Genomic DNA, 15,769 nt, shown 5'->3' on the forward strand with positions numbered 1-15,769 from the left:
AAAAAGGACAGCTTGGAGATGGGTCCGAAATTATCGACGTTCAGGTATTTTTGCTCAAAAAAATGGGAGTGGTAGAAGGAAACTTTTCAACACCGTGACAGAATGCCACATTAATATAGCAAAGGCCGGAAAGAAATCCCTCTGATTCCGTTGCTGCTTTGAAGGCACTTGTTAATTTTCCTGGCCACGACCAGACTGTGAGAAATGATTTAAAGGCCAGCAATTTGAGATCTCGCTGCATCATTCTTAGAGAAGTTCTTAAGAGGAGCATATAGATGAGCGTTAAGTCTCTGCAGTGGGAAATTGTGATTGGGATAGAAAAGGGTAAACTTTTCGGATGAAGTCGCCTGTTCTACTACAAAGGAAGGACCCGCTCTGGTATATCATTCTACTGCCATCCGGTTCGACCACAGATTTGACGCCATTTGTCCTCTCGGTGGTCGAGTGTCTTATGTTGGGGATGGATTTCTCATTGTTGAGTGGGCACAATCCATTGTATTTGCAGAAAATTGAATAAGCATAAACATAAGCGGTTGCTGGAACATTATATGGTTCTTTATACTAGGTTGTTGTATCGTGAGGAAATTCTTAAATTTCAGCAGGATAATCATCCAATCTACACATTGATTCAACTGGTTTGTGAGCAGACAGGATGTGGGATTGATCGCTAACCTCACTGCTCTTTGGACTGGAACCCAATTGAGAATACGTTGGCACAAGTAAAGAAACACATGTGGGAAAGTTGGCCCAATCCCCTTCCAAGGCGTCCTGACGATTTGTAGGTGCATGTCCAGGATGCCTGGCATGCTGTGGTTAAGAACAGTCATTGTTTGAAAAGACTCGCTCCATGCTCACTCGACTGCAAGATCTGATCGTGTTTGGAGAAAGATGGACTAAATATTGAATTTATATATTTTATTTTCCTCTTAATTGTTTGAATTTTCATAGGCAGATGCCACAAACGTTTTTTATGCCATAGAAAATATTTTTGTTGAGAATAAAATCTTTTTCTCTTTATTTGAAGCCAGAATGTTGTAATAATGATAGTCATGACATAATTAATTCATGAGCCTGGTGTTTATTACTTAAAAAAACAGTCATAAAGAAGACGGGAGCAATTATATTTTCTCTCAAAAAAGGAAAAAAGAAAGCAGTAAGTTATATTCAAATGTACAATCTTGTGAATACCAGTCTATCTACTATAGTTACCACTACACCACTCTAGTAGCATGCAGAACTGGTCCAGTATAACTATAGGCAACAGGTACGTTTCTTTTTCTTTTTTTCTTTTGACAGCTGACACAACTTCCTCCACCTGCACATCATTTTTCAAGATCCTACCTCTTCTCTTGTCCTATTGTATGCTGTAAAATAGCTTGTGTGTTGTTCACTTTACAAAGGGAATATATGTTCTCCTATTCAATACATACACATCTCCATCATTAGATGGAATAATAATAGTCAAACCTGTTTCAACTCGTTTGAGCCATCTTCAGTGAATAAAAAGGTTTAAATTATTTACATAATAGATGCTAAAAAATGTGTTAAAATTCGAAATAAAATGGCGTCGCAACTAACCTAAACCGCTTTGAGTAACCATGGCATGACGACCAAATCAAACAACCATGGTCTATAATAACTCTTAGAACTCTCAGTATTGAACTTCTGCGTAACCAATGCAGCGCATTCTTTGATATCAGGTGTTTTCCACTACGTTCTAAACCTTATTTTCAAATCCAATAACGATAAAGTGCCCATTAATCTTTCAAGAAGAAGAAGAAGAAATCCGACAAAGAGTTGAATTAACAAAACCGCAAAGGAGAAGGAGATATGAGATGTTTGCTCTATTGCTAAGTACAGTATAAGCCACAAGGAGGAGACGTCATCAAGTGTTTCAGTGTTTGTCTTGCCCGAGTTTATTTCACGGTTATTGTTTTACATTTGCGTTTGTAGTTGGAGTTGTTAAAGTTATTGTCGTTGATTCGTTACATTTACTGTATTTTTGTTTTTGTTTTACGTTTTTTGTTCTTGTTATGCGAGTCGAGCAGTCAGAGTGAATTGCCGCGATCTTCCTTTCCTGTTGTGTGTATTTGTTAATCCTTCTTTGTTATCGCTTTATTGTTTTCCTGCTAATAATGGAAAAAAAGAAGGAAAGAAAAATTTCACTATGGATGAGAAAGAATATTAGAAAAGGTTGATTTGTATCGCAGAACACGTGTTTCATTTGCACACGAATTACAGCTTCCTGTATCCACGCTGAATACAATTGTGAAAACCGGAGGAAGCATTACATCAAGTGCTTCAGAATGCGGACCAAACTCCAAGAAAAGGAAGTATGCGTCATACTGCAAATATGAGAAAATGGAAAAAATTGTGAAAAGTTGCTTTGAAACTTCAAGAGCCACAGGCATTCCAATTGATGGTGTACTCATAAGGGAAAAGGTGCTTAAAGTGGCAAACATTCTTAGCATTGAAAATTTCAGCGCGTCCAATCGCTGGATCGACCGATTTAGGAAAAGGTATAACCTAACCTATAAAACTATTTGTGGCGAATATAATGCAGTTAGTGATGAATCTGTGGAAGAATGGATCGATAGAAGATTGCAGGAGCTGACGAAGGTTTACGAACCCAGGAACATTTTTAACCTAGATGAAACTGGACTGTTTTTCAGTGTGTTGCCCAGCAAGACTTTGGCATTCAAAGGAGATAAATGCCATGGTGGGAAACACAGCAGGATGAGGCTCACAATGATGTTGGGAGCCAGTGCTGATGGCTCTGAGAAGCTCCACCCCTATGTGATAGGGAAAACTAAAAAGCCTTGTTGCTTCAGGAATGTGCGATCATTACCTACTGCCTACGATGCCAGCCATAAAGTTTGGATGACTTCAGATCTTTTCCGACAGCAATTAATTGCTCTGAATTCAAAAATGGGTGCGCAAAATAGGAAGAGCCTTCTTTTCATCGACCGTTGTCCTGCACATCTCGTGGATGTTAATTTGAGGAATGTGCAGTTAGAATTTCTGCCTGCTAACTGCACAAGCAAGCTACAACCTATGGATTTAGGGATTATTCACTCCTTTACGTCACTTTATAGGAAGAACCTGGTGCAGCGAATTTTATTCTTTATGGATGCTGGAAAGGATCCATCATCATTTAAAGTTTCAATCCTGGATGGGCTTCACTTCATTGCAAAGTCTTGGAAAGCCGTGAAGTAGACTGCCATCTCAAATTGTTTCTTCAAAGCTGGATTCTTCAATAATCAGGCCGAATCTCAGCTGCTAGAAGAGGAGGAAGAAGAAGAAGAAAACCTGCTACCTAATGTATGGAGAATGTTGCAGTCAGACTGCACTACTGAAGACTTTCTTCGGGTAGATAATTCTGTGATCACTGCAGAGGAAAGAAGTGTGGAGGAGTTGGTTGCTGAGCAAACGGCAGCAGAGTTTCCCACCGGTGATAGTGATGAAGCAGAGGAAGACAGTGAAGTGATGCCTACCAGTTCTGATGCAAGTGCAGCAGTGGATGTTTTACACAAGTATCTGTCATCTGTGGAGGGGGGTGAAAATAATTTTCATAACCTTTATGAGCTTGAAAAACAAATGGAGTTCATAAGAAATAAGTGTAAACAGAGATCGATTCTGGACTATTTTGGTAGGAAGCAGTGATTGTGTAGTTTTCCATCTGGAATAAATTTGTGTTAATGTTGTAAATACAGGTACAATAGTAGCAATTAAAATGTTTCACTCAGAGAAAGTATTGCATCTTAGGTAATTCTATAGCCATTCTAAGAAAGTAACTACTGTAATAAAAGAATGTACTACACAAATTTTTAACCACCTACCGGTAACCTTTTCCTGGGCAAAGGATGAGCAGAATTACAAAGGCAGTGTAGTCAACAGTTAATTCAGTACAATAATGAACTTACACGGACCTTTATTTGAGGTGAATACAGTAAATCGATTGATATTAAAATACTCTATAATTTAATAATATGCATTTGTGTAACATTTACCTCCTTTCCAGAGCATTTTCATATATACCTGTACAAGTTGTTTCCCACGATTTACACTTTCCCCCCTTTTACACCAATATTCCTTGCTCCCTTGAAAAGTTTCCACACATTTCCATCATTAGATGGAATAAAAATTAACTCATTTGAGACATCATCAACGAAAACAGTTAACATTTTTTTACGTAATTGATGCTAAAAAAATGTGTTAAAACCTAATGAAGAAAAGAATGAAAACAAATGAGATAAGATGGAAACAAACAATAAGTGATTATGGCAAGGTTGTGGACCTCTCAGTATAAAACTTAATGTGTTATAATTAAGAAACAGGACAAAATCACTGTGTTAAAAATTCAAAATGATAGTCTGTCTCTGTTGAGTCACAGTCACAAATAGTTCAGAGGGGAGCGAAAAACTTGAGAAACAAGTTTGAGAGGAAACATGTGCCAGGTGAAATGTATGTGACACAGTGGAAAACTGCCAATGAAGTTCAAATCTGTAATAGAACAAATAAGGTTGTATGAGAAACTTGGGCTAATAAGTAAAAAGTGTGAAGAAAACTTTTAAACTTAGGTATTAAGTGGTTGTCCTGTCTAAACGGCCTGATCATCTTAAATTTAACGGTCCCATTCTTACGATTGTGTCTATTGTTGGCTCAGCTGTGTTTGCAGGGATGGGAGGAGTGATGGATGGAGGGGGGGTGAGTGGTGGCAAGTTGGAGAGATGGAGGCAGGGTTTGTTTTTGTTATAGAAGTTCTGATAAATATATGGAATGTATGTTTCAAGTAGAATATTCTTTTTTTGTTGATTTCATTTATATTATGAGAGGGGTTCGTAAACTGATCTATATCGATGTGGATGCTCAACGTTCTCGAGAGCATCCACATCGATATAGATCAGTTTATGAACCGCTCTCATAATTTAAATGAAATCAACAAAAAAAAAAAAGAACATTCTACTTGAAACATTCATTCCATATATTTGTCAGAACTTCTATAAATAAACAAACCCCACCTCCATCTCTCCAACTTGCCACAACTCCCCCCTGCACTCCCTCTCCCCACCAGCCCTGCACTCCCCTCCCCTCCCCTTCCCCCTTCACTCCTCCCATCCTCGCAAACCCAGCTGAGCCAACAATAGACACAATCGTAAGAACAGGACCCTTAAATTTAAGGAACCGAGCTCGATAGCTGCAGTCGCTTAAGTGCGGCCAGTATCCAGCAATCGGGAGATAGCGGGTTCGAGCCCCACTGTCAGCAACTCTGAAGATGGTTTTCCATGGTTTTCCATTTTCATGCCAGGGCTGTACCTTAATTAAGGCCACGGTCGCTTCCTTCCAATTCCTAGGCCTTCCCTATCCCATCGTCGCCATAAGACATATCTGTGTCAGTGCGACGTAAAGCAAAAAGAAAATTTAAGGAGGTCGGGCCATTTCGTGAGGACAACCAATTAATAAGTTTAAAAGTTTACTTCACACTTATTTTTTACTTATTAGCCCAAGTTTCTCATACAACCTCATTTTTTTTCATAACGGATTTGAACTTCATTGACGGTTTCCACTATGTGTCATCTGTTATCTTCTTTAACATGGCTTTCGCTGCCCTTCTGACTGTTTATAAATAAGGCAAACACACCTAGCCAACATTGGACACAATCATTGATAACAGGACCGCTAAAATTGAGAAGGTCAGGCCTTTCAAGAGTGCAACTATTAAAAAATGTGAACTCCATTGGTGGTTTTCCACTGTCACATACATTTCACCCAGCACATGTTTTCTCTCAAAAGTTTCTGAAGCTTTTTGCTGCCCTCTTAACTATTTGTGATGGTGACTCAACATAGACAGTCATTTTGAATTTTTAACGCAGTGATTTCATCCTGTTTCTTAATTAAAACACACTGCAAATTTTAGACTAAGAGGTCCACAACCTCACCATAATCACTTACTGTTTGTCTTGTCTCATTTGTTTTCATTCTTTTCTTCATTGGGTTTTAACAAATTTTTTAGCATCAGTTACATAAAAACGTTAACTTTTTTCGCTGAGGATGTTTCAAACGAGTTGAGTTTTACTCCGTCTAATGATGGAAATGTGTGTATATTGAATTGTTTTTTTTTTTTATTTCTGTCATGTCTCTTTTGTTTTTCATTCTTTTCTTCATTATGTTTGTAACACATTTTTTAGCATCTCTTATGTAAATAACTTTAAACCTTTTTTCACTTGAAGATGGCTTGGAGGAGTTGAAACATGTTTAACTATTATTATTCCATCTAATGGTGGAGATGTGTATGTACGGATAGGAGGACATATTATATTTCCTTTGTAAAGTGAAAACCGTCAATACAGAATGATTCTAATATCTTGTAATGTGTCATTCACTGCGTTCTAGCATTGTACATAAATTCAGTAGGAATAAAATTATATTGGGAGAATGGATACAATTTTAATTAAATTGCAGTGCTATAAGGTAGCAAGACAGAATTGGGTAACTTAATTCTGCTTGTGACTGTGAACTGTAATTTTGGTTTTATTTTCTATTGTAAACTATGTATGATTTCCTCTTTCTACTTTTCTTACATGAATTTTCCTGGGAAATATGAAATATTCTGTTCCAGTTGGGTTTGACTCTATCAAATGGTGCTGTGACAAGTGGTGCTGGGCCTAATGTGGACACAATCCTAAGTCCTAGTGCAGATCCTCCCCAGGATCGCAAACCAACTATAGGTGTTCGCAAGGCTCAGCCAAAACGTCCTGGTGTAAGTAGCACTAAGCATTTAAACGTTGGTTAGTGTGTGAACTGAATGTGATTCATTGGCCACTCCATTGCTTCTTTATCTCTGTCCTCAGAGATCATCTTGTTCTCAATTCTATAGCACAAGGCATGAAATGTGTGGTCGTCAGTAAAAATTTCAAAAGGGTGACTGATTTTTAATATTTATAATATGTTATCTCTTCCCAAATGAGAAGAATGGGTGTCAATGATTTCTTATTGGTTATACAGTGAAACCTGTTCAAGACGGAAGTGATCGGGTTCCAACATTTTTTCCGATTTGGACAGGTTTACGTATTATTCAGGTAAATCAAATACAGTATTTAATGTGACATTGTTTGTTATACACTGTTATTATCTGAAAAGTCTTAATAGTGAAAGGCATGCTATACATTGTGTGAAAACTTTCACACTAGGCAACTGAACTTAGGTTACAAAGAATCTCCAGTGTCTTATCTATCAGTGAATCGTGATGTAATTCCAATTCACGGCACAAATTTTGTAAATACTTAAAACACTAAAGCCCGGTTTCATCAACACATGTTAGTGCTTTACAAGGTGTTAAATCATTTTAACATCCGATTTAAGAAAATTTGCGTTTCATCAACAAATGTTAACATTAACAAATGTTAAACTGCGTATTAAAGTTAACATCAGCCATTTCCAATGTTAAATGGCTAACATTAGCATTTAGCAACCTGTTCCAAAATGGCTGCTGTGAATCTCGCTTTCGAGGTGGAATTACTCTATTTAGATCTTTTACAAAACAATCCTGATCGAAGAAGAGTTCAGCGACGTAATGACTTTAAAAATTTGACGGATTCGAAATTTCTTGATAGATACAGGTTATCGAAAACAGTGTTGCTAAGGTTGTTGACGAAATTCAAGTGAGGTTAGAATATCCTACGAAGAGAAACTTACCTCTTTCTCCAATGTTGCAGGTACTGATAATACGAGTTTTTGCTACTGGTTATTTTCACATAATGGCCGGAGACAATGCTGGAATTTCTAAAGCCACTGTTAATAGAGTTGTTTGTCGAGTGTCTGCAGCAATAGCATCCATGAGAAGGAGGTGTATAACATTCCTTTTAGTAGAAGAGCGTCAGCAAATTATCCGCGACTTCTATGAAATAAGCCGTTTTCCTGGTGTTTGTTCTACGTGCAATAGATTGCACACATGTAAGAATCCAATCACCTGGAGGCAATTGGGCCGAAATATATCGTAATCGAAAGGGACATTTCTCTGTTAATGTTAATGTTCAGGTGATTAGTGAGCCTAACCTCCAAATCAGGGATATACTTGCTAGGTAGTCTGGTTCTGCACACGACAATACAATATTTAATAACTCCCATATCGGAGCACAGTTTGAAGTGGGACAATTGACGAAGTGATCTTGTTAGGTGACAGCGGATACCCGCTAAAAAAATGTATCTGTTTACCCCATTGAAACCCTCGCGGACTTTTCCCGCGCCTCGTCCTTTTCTTTTATCGTCAAGCCATCTGTGCGCTTGCAGTCAATAACTTATATATATATATATATATATATATACTAACTAATTCAATTAACAACTCTTTTTCGAAGGAGGAAAAATTAGAACTATGATTCCGTTTCACTTCACGCGCCATATTTTACAGCTGTACTCAAACAAAAGCGCATCGGAGCGCGCTGTAAAACAGCATGTTCGTACCACTGCCTCCTTGATTCGCACCAGTTCGCAATATTGGCAGAGTTAACAGTCGATTAGTTAACATTTCACAAGAAAAGTTTGATGAAACGCAAGAAACCTAACAAGATGTTAAATTTCTAACTCCGTATTAACTAACTACTTGTTAGTATATATTTAACATGTGTTGATGAAACCGGGCCTAAATGTTTAATAACCACATTAAATTAAAAATGAGCACATTAAGGCTACTACAAAACTATTTGTCAATACACACAAATTTACGTCTTGCTGCTGGAGCTTCAAAAGTCAGTTATCTTCACCTGCTTGGTGTTGTGCTGGATTGAACTTTTCTTGACGGATTCTTTAACCCGGCATAAATATTCGTATAGTTCAGGCAAATTCCGTTTGGCAGTGAATTTTTGTAGACCCCTTACATGCGCGAGAGCTTCACCAAAGTAGAGATTTCTGGAGAGCCGTCATCAACTTCTGTCTCCTCTTCTTCATTACTTTCCTCATTATTTTGCCCCATTTTTTCCTTGAGTCTCTTACCAATGATTTGTAACAAAATCAGCGTTTTGATACGGCGACACATCACAATCATCGTTGATGTATTGGGCAGCATTCATGTCAAGGTTTCCAGATGAACACATGGTTGATATGGCCTGCACATTGTCTTCCACTTTGTCCAAGAGTTCGTTATTTGCAGTACTGGGAAGAAAATTAGCCTTCCTGAAGCATTTTGTGACAGTTTCTTGCTTTATTTTCTATACTGCCATGTGGATCCACTTCACAGCATCCAGCACAGAAATAGATTTTGCCATGTCTCTGGCACTAGCTGGCCCCTCCATCTTTGCAGCTATTGCCTGCAGAACTAGTCTCCTGTAGTAACTTTTAAAGGTGTAAATAACACCTTGGTCCATGGGCTGAGTGATACTTGTAGTGTTCGGTGGAAACCGTGCTAGTGTTACGTTAGACAATTTGATGTGTGGATGGCATGTAGCATTGTCAAGGAATAGCAACACATTACGATTTTCTCTCTTCATTTTGGCATTGAAACTAGTGAGCCATTCCTCCATCAGTGCAGCAGTCATCCACGCCATTTTGTTTGCTCTCCATATGACTGAAAGATTACGCGGATCTAGATGTATGAAGCACCATGGCTTAGCCGATTTTCCTATAAGCAAAGGTTGTTCAAGTTGTTCCACCATATTCCCGCAAAGAAAAACAGTCACCCATTCTTTAGACATTTTGCCGCCTTCACATTTTCCCCTGCGAAACGAGAGCGACTTTGAAGGAAGTGCTCTATAGAACGAACCTGTTTCGTCTCCATTGTAGATGCCGTTTGAAAGAAACTCATCCAATAATGTTGTCAGTTCTTCCTGCCACTCACTTACAACAGTAAGATTAACATCACTTGCTTCCCCATACACCTGATTCCAAACTATATTCTGCCTATTTCTAAAGCTTTTGAACTAACCATTTGAAGCCTTGAATTCTGGTTTATTCAATTTTTTGTTAAATTCAGTAGCTTGGCTTTGAAGAATAGGTCCAGAAATAGGCATTTTCTTAGAAAAAGCATTAACAAACCACTCCCACAGCAACTCATTAATTTTGTCATACCCTGTTAGTTTCTACTTCCTTGTTATGTCATCATTATTACCCCCCCAACCACTCGCTCATTATGCGATCTTTGTTTTTCAAAGTGTCATACACCTATGTTTTACCGCAATGAAACTACAGCATTATATCCCGAACACTTTTGTTCTTTTTCCTTCATTTCTATCACTTTGACTTTGTTGCGTAATGACAGCGCCACATATTTTGCTAGATATCTTGCACAGAATAACCGTATTCACTCAACCACTTAGGGACTGGAAATCCAGACTGCTCCCCTGCAAACAGTGCAATAAAATGAAGGTTCTTGCCGCTATTGTCGCCCTCGAACAAAGGAAGGTTGTGTTTACCTCTGTGGCCTACTGTTGCGAGTTGCTTGAAACTACTTTGTTTTAACATAAAATTTACTTCAGAATAGCCTGTTAAAAATGTGAATTCTGTTTTGAAAAGTCATAAACAATTTCCATTTCTGCGTTGAGCAGTTTGTTTTATTCAGAAAAAATAACATGTAATACATATGATTTTCGTCAGGATCAAGAAAATATTCCGTAATAGACAGGATTCTGTGTTATTCAGTGTTCGATTTGGACAGGTTTCACTGTCTAGTATTAAAAATCTTTGTTCTGCTTCCAGTACGGTTTTTACATATGGTTTAATCTTTTGTTAGCAGTAGATTTCCCAAGTTCATTGTGCATGAAGTTGGCAATCATAAGTATGTTTCAACTTATTTTGTTACCGAGCTCGATAGCTACAGTCGCTTAAGTGCGGCCAGTATCCAGAATTCGGGAGATAGTAGGTTCGAACCCCACTGTCGGCAGCCCTGAAAATGGTTTTCCGTGGTTTCCCATTTTCACACCAGGCAAATGCTGGGGCTGTGCCTTAATTAAGGCCACGGCCGCTTCCTTCCCACTCCTAGCCCTTCCCTGTCCCATCGTCGCCATAAGACCTACCTGTGTCGGTGCGACGTTAAGCAACTAGCAAAAAAAAAAAAAAAAAACTTATTTTGTTTCATACACAGTTCAATCAAATTATTCTGACCACTTGGTAGAAGTGCCATGTGCATTGCGTAGCCCATGACGTGCCATTGGCTGATGAAGCAGGTATATAATGCGATCAACGGGTTGGGTGTACACATTGCACTTCCTGCTGTCATGGATGAGGGAAGTGATTTAACAGAGTTTCAAAAAGGGATGCTCACTGGCTTTTGGATTAAGGGGGGCAGCATTTCAGAAATAGCAATAAAACTTATTTTGTTTCATACACAGTTCAATCAAATTATTCTGACCACTTGGTAGAAGTGCCATGTGCATTGCGTAGCCCATGACGTGCCATTGGCTGATGAAGCGGGTATATAATGCGATCAACGGGTTGGGTGTACACATTGCACTTCCTGCTGCCATGGATGAGGGAAGTGATTTAACAGAGTTTCAAAAAGGGATGCTCACTGGCTTTTGGATTAAGGGGGGCAGCATTTCAGAAATAGCAATGTTTGTGAACTGTTCTTGTGAACGAACAACACCATTGGAAATAACCGTTGTGGAAAATGTGGAGCTCCACACGCCATTGAATTTCGAGGTGAACGTAGACTACGGCAGTGCTTTTAGGCCAGACTAATAGCTACAGTGGAATGACTCGCCATCCAAATGAATCTGGGGCATCCAGACACATTTCTACCGTACACGTTCAGCGAAACCTTCTGTGAATGGGGATCGTGCGCGCTAACTCATGTGCATCAGTAAAAACGTGTGGAATTTGCTTAATGGTATGGGAACTCCATAATTGGTCTGCTGCTAATTGTCGATGAGTTACGGTTTCAGCTGCATAGAACAGGTGAATATCAGAGTAACTGGAGAGAAACTTCTGAGAACCAACACCGTGCAAGTATGTCTTCAAGTATTCTTAAAAAAGCTCTGTCGACACTTATGGTATTTAAATTAAGAGGTTTGTATGGTGTCACAGTTTGATAAAGTTAGCAGTGACACAAAAATATGTATGGTTAGAAATCTAAAGCAGGAACATCGGGAACCGAAAGGAGGTACACCATTATACCTGGTGCAGTTACAAAACATTTGGGTAAGTTTTTTATGTAGATAATTCTATAAATTTCAATTTAGCAGTTTTGCACGAGCTATTCAGAATATTGCAAGCTGTCCACTTCATGACCATACCGATGAGTTAAATCAACTTATTAGATTAAATTACCACCTAATCGATACTTTATTACATGCCTTTGGCAAAATTATAAAAACCTAAACAATCACAGTACATGTTTCGACCACTTAGTGATCATCTTCAGTTGTATCTAAAAATCCTTAGATGATAATACATGAATAGTAAGCGTGTTAAAATCCTTGATCTTTTCTTCATGGGAACTTTAAAAACCTTAAAAACTTAAAAAAAAAACTATTACTATTTGAAATTGAAAGAGGAAAGGAGGGGCGGGGTTAAGAGTTGGGTAAGAAAGGATAAATAGAGTATACTTAAAATTAAAATCCACATCTACAATATGTTGAAACATACATACATACATACATTATCATTATAGACTGTTATGCCTTTCTGCGTTCAGTCTGCAAGCCTCTGTGAATTTACTGAACGTCGCCACAATTCTCGATTTGCAACTAGTGTTGTGGCCTCATTTAGTTCTATACCTCTTAAATCGTTAGAAACCGAGTCTAACCATCGTCGTCTTGGTCTCCCTCTACTTCTCTACCCTCCATAGCAGAGTCCATTATTCTCCTAAGTAACCTATCCTCCTCCATTCGCCTCACATGACCCCACCACCAAAGCCAGTTTATGCGTACAGCTTCATCCATAGAGTTCATTCCTAAATTAGCCTTTATCTCCTCATTCCAAGTAGCCTCCTGCCATTGTTCCCACCTGTTTGTACCAGCAATCATTCTAGCTACTTTCATGTCTGTTACTTCTAACTGATGAATAAGATATCCTGAGTCCACCCAACTTTCGCTCCCGTAAAGCTAAGTTGGTCTGAAAACAGAGCGATGAAAAGATAGTTTCGTCTGGGAGCTGACTACCTTCTTACAGAATACTACCGATCGCAACTGCGAGCTCACTGCATTAGCTTTACTACACCTTGATTCAATCTCACTATATTACCATCCTGGGAGAACACACAACCTAAATACTTGAAATTATCCATTAAACATTTTTGAAAAAGTCTTTTAAAAGTCTATTGTGAAGCTCTTCTATATGATCACCGAGTGACTCTCGGCATCTCAGAAGATGGTTTTCTGTGGTGTATTTTCTCACTTACTGGGCGAGTTGGCCATGCGGTTAGGGGCGCGCGGCTGTGAGCTTGCATCCGGGAGATAGTGGGTTCGAATCCCACTGTCGGCAGCCCTGAAGATGGTTTTCCGTGGTTTCCCATTTTTACACCAGGCAAATGCTAGGGCTGTACCTTAAGGCCACGGCCACTTCCTTCCAACTCCTAGGCCTTTCCTATCCCATCGCCGCCATAAAACCTATCTGTGTCGGTGCCACGTGATGCCACTAGCAAAGAAAGTATTTTCTCACTTAAAATCCTGGGGCTGTACCTTGATTAAGGCCATTGTCCTATCCCATATTCGCCATAAGACCTATTGTGTCTGTGCGACGTAAAACAAATAACAATTAATATAATTTATTTATTCTTTTGTTCATCCTCCACATTACTTGTAATTTGGTTCGAGTTAGGTCTAATCCCAAAGCCTCAGACATTTCCTTCCAAGATTTATTAAAATTATGATGAGTATAGCCTACAGAGAAGGAAGCTACCGGTAATGAAAGTATTAACATGGATGTGTGGTTAAAGCCACACATTTGTTTCACTCTAATTTTCGTGCTATTTATCATTTAAGTCATCATGCACGTTTCTACATTCTGCCCACGTATGGCTTGTATTTTGCTTTAAATTATTTCAAAGCTTCGGATATTATGCTAATGAGGAAATATTACGAAATTGCTAACATACTGTAGGCTACATGCTTGAAAGTTACATTTTTTTATCACACTCTCATTTTCATATTATTTATCTTTCACGTTATCGCACACCTTCTACAGTAATGGTACATTGCTTATAATTTGTTTTAAATGGACTGTAGCGTCGGACCTTAAGAACAGAAGTTAATATTCCCACGAAATATTGGCGGAATATTTTCCGTTGCTATGAGTAAAATACAACTTGATGTGCATGTTGACGGTACGGAAATCGAATCTCAGTAGTTGAGGTTATGTATGATAATCTTATGCAGCATGAGTACCTACTCAATTTCAAGTGATCCACATGTCGGTGCACCTGAGTACCTACTACATCGAAGGAGAACCTTCTTATTCTTACCAAATGGAGTACATACTACTTGCGCTGAGAATATACTCCTAAGTGCTCATACTCTTGAGTATATAGATTGAGTAAGAGCTCAGGTTTTATTCATACCACCCAATATCAAATTAGTAAAAAAATTAATAGCATGCAAGCCTCACCAATTTAGGAAGTTAGAATAGAGGATAAGATACAGGGCACCAGAAATCAGGAAGGCTGGGAGGTAGCATACACCGGAACCTTAACAGCTGGTAGAGAGCTACCAACATCATGTACATAACCCAAATAGGTCTTCCACGGCACGAGAGAGAAGAGATTTGCATGAAACACAAAAACAAATCACAATGTTAAACAAGATGAATGCATTTCTTTTTTAACACTATGTTCTTCTTTGAACCTATTAGTATTTAATACCATACAATTAAAGCAAGAAGGGATGCAACTTCTTCTGTGTTGCATAAACCAGATTCCAGAAGTGGTGGTATGGGGGATAACTAAAGTTTGCGAGTTTGGTCACTGTGATAGTCTAAGCGGTTGTTCTTGTTGCTGCTATTATTATTATTATTATTATTATTATTATTATTATTATTATTATTATTATTATTTCAAGAAGTGTTTTGTTTTATTTCCAGTTAGGAGCTAAGAAAGGATTGGGTGCTCAGAAAGTGAAAGCTAATTTTGCCGAAATTGAGCGTGAAGCAGTATTGGCTGACCAGCTTAAGGTGCAACAGGCTGAAGAAGCTAAGCTAATGGCTGAGAAGACAGCTGAGGAAGAGCAAAACCAGGTATAGAAACTTTCCCCTCACTGTATCTTCAGAAGAAAATGTACTGTTCTATATATATCTAACGATAAAACTTTATGTATAGATTGCATCGATGCGCTTAGCCTACCAGGATCTGAGTATACAACAGAAAAAGGAGGAAGATAAACTCAAGCAGGTCGACCCAAAAAAGGCTCAGCAGCTTGAGAGACTTGGAATGGGTTTTGCCTCTAGATCGTAAGTTGTCTTCTTTGCATTATAAGTTTGCTTACGTATTTCTTTATATTTTGTGCTGTAATGTATAATTACAGTAGGTGTGTCTTTTATTCTACAATGACTTACTGTATTTGCTCACATATAACTCGCCACTGCATATATCCTACATCCCGTTTTTGACATTTGAAATTGCAGGGGAAAAAATCGCCACACATCACTCACACTAATTTCTGACTTCATGAAGATATACGGTACATAGACAAAATGAAGTTTGGGTATTCCATGGACGTGCCTACATTAAATAGCGGGATTGTACCAATTGCTGTTGCAGTATTTTGTACGTGACAGTACAAGAAGAAGCTGCATTTCTTTCTACCTGCAGAACGGTTGGGGCTAGCTGTTCTAACAAAAATACCTA

The 15,769-nt window shown here is 38.5% G+C and overlaps 1 protein-coding gene across 2 annotated transcripts in view; it reads left to right on the top strand.

Annotated features, from left to right (window-relative positions):
• ArfGAP3 (ADP-ribosylation factor GTPase activating protein 3) overlaps positions 1-15,769 on the top strand; it is a 191,506-nt gene that overhangs the window by 66,282 nt on the left and 109,455 nt on the right. For both annotated transcript variants that reach the window (XM_067142586.2, XM_067142587.2), the window contains 3 exons: positions 6,620-6,760; positions 15,007-15,159; positions 15,242-15,372. In XM_067142586.2, the coding sequence (XP_066998687.1) occupies positions 6,620-6,760; positions 15,007-15,159; positions 15,242-15,372 (425 nt within the window). The remainder of the gene's footprint in view (positions 1-6,619; positions 6,761-15,006; positions 15,160-15,241; positions 15,373-15,769) is intronic.

This window comes from Anabrus simplex, chromosome 3 (assembly GCF_040414725.1).
Source record: "Anabrus simplex isolate iqAnaSimp1 chromosome 3, ASM4041472v1, whole genome shotgun sequence".
NCBI lineage: Eukaryota > Metazoa > Arthropoda > Insecta > Orthoptera > Tettigoniidae > Anabrus > Anabrus simplex.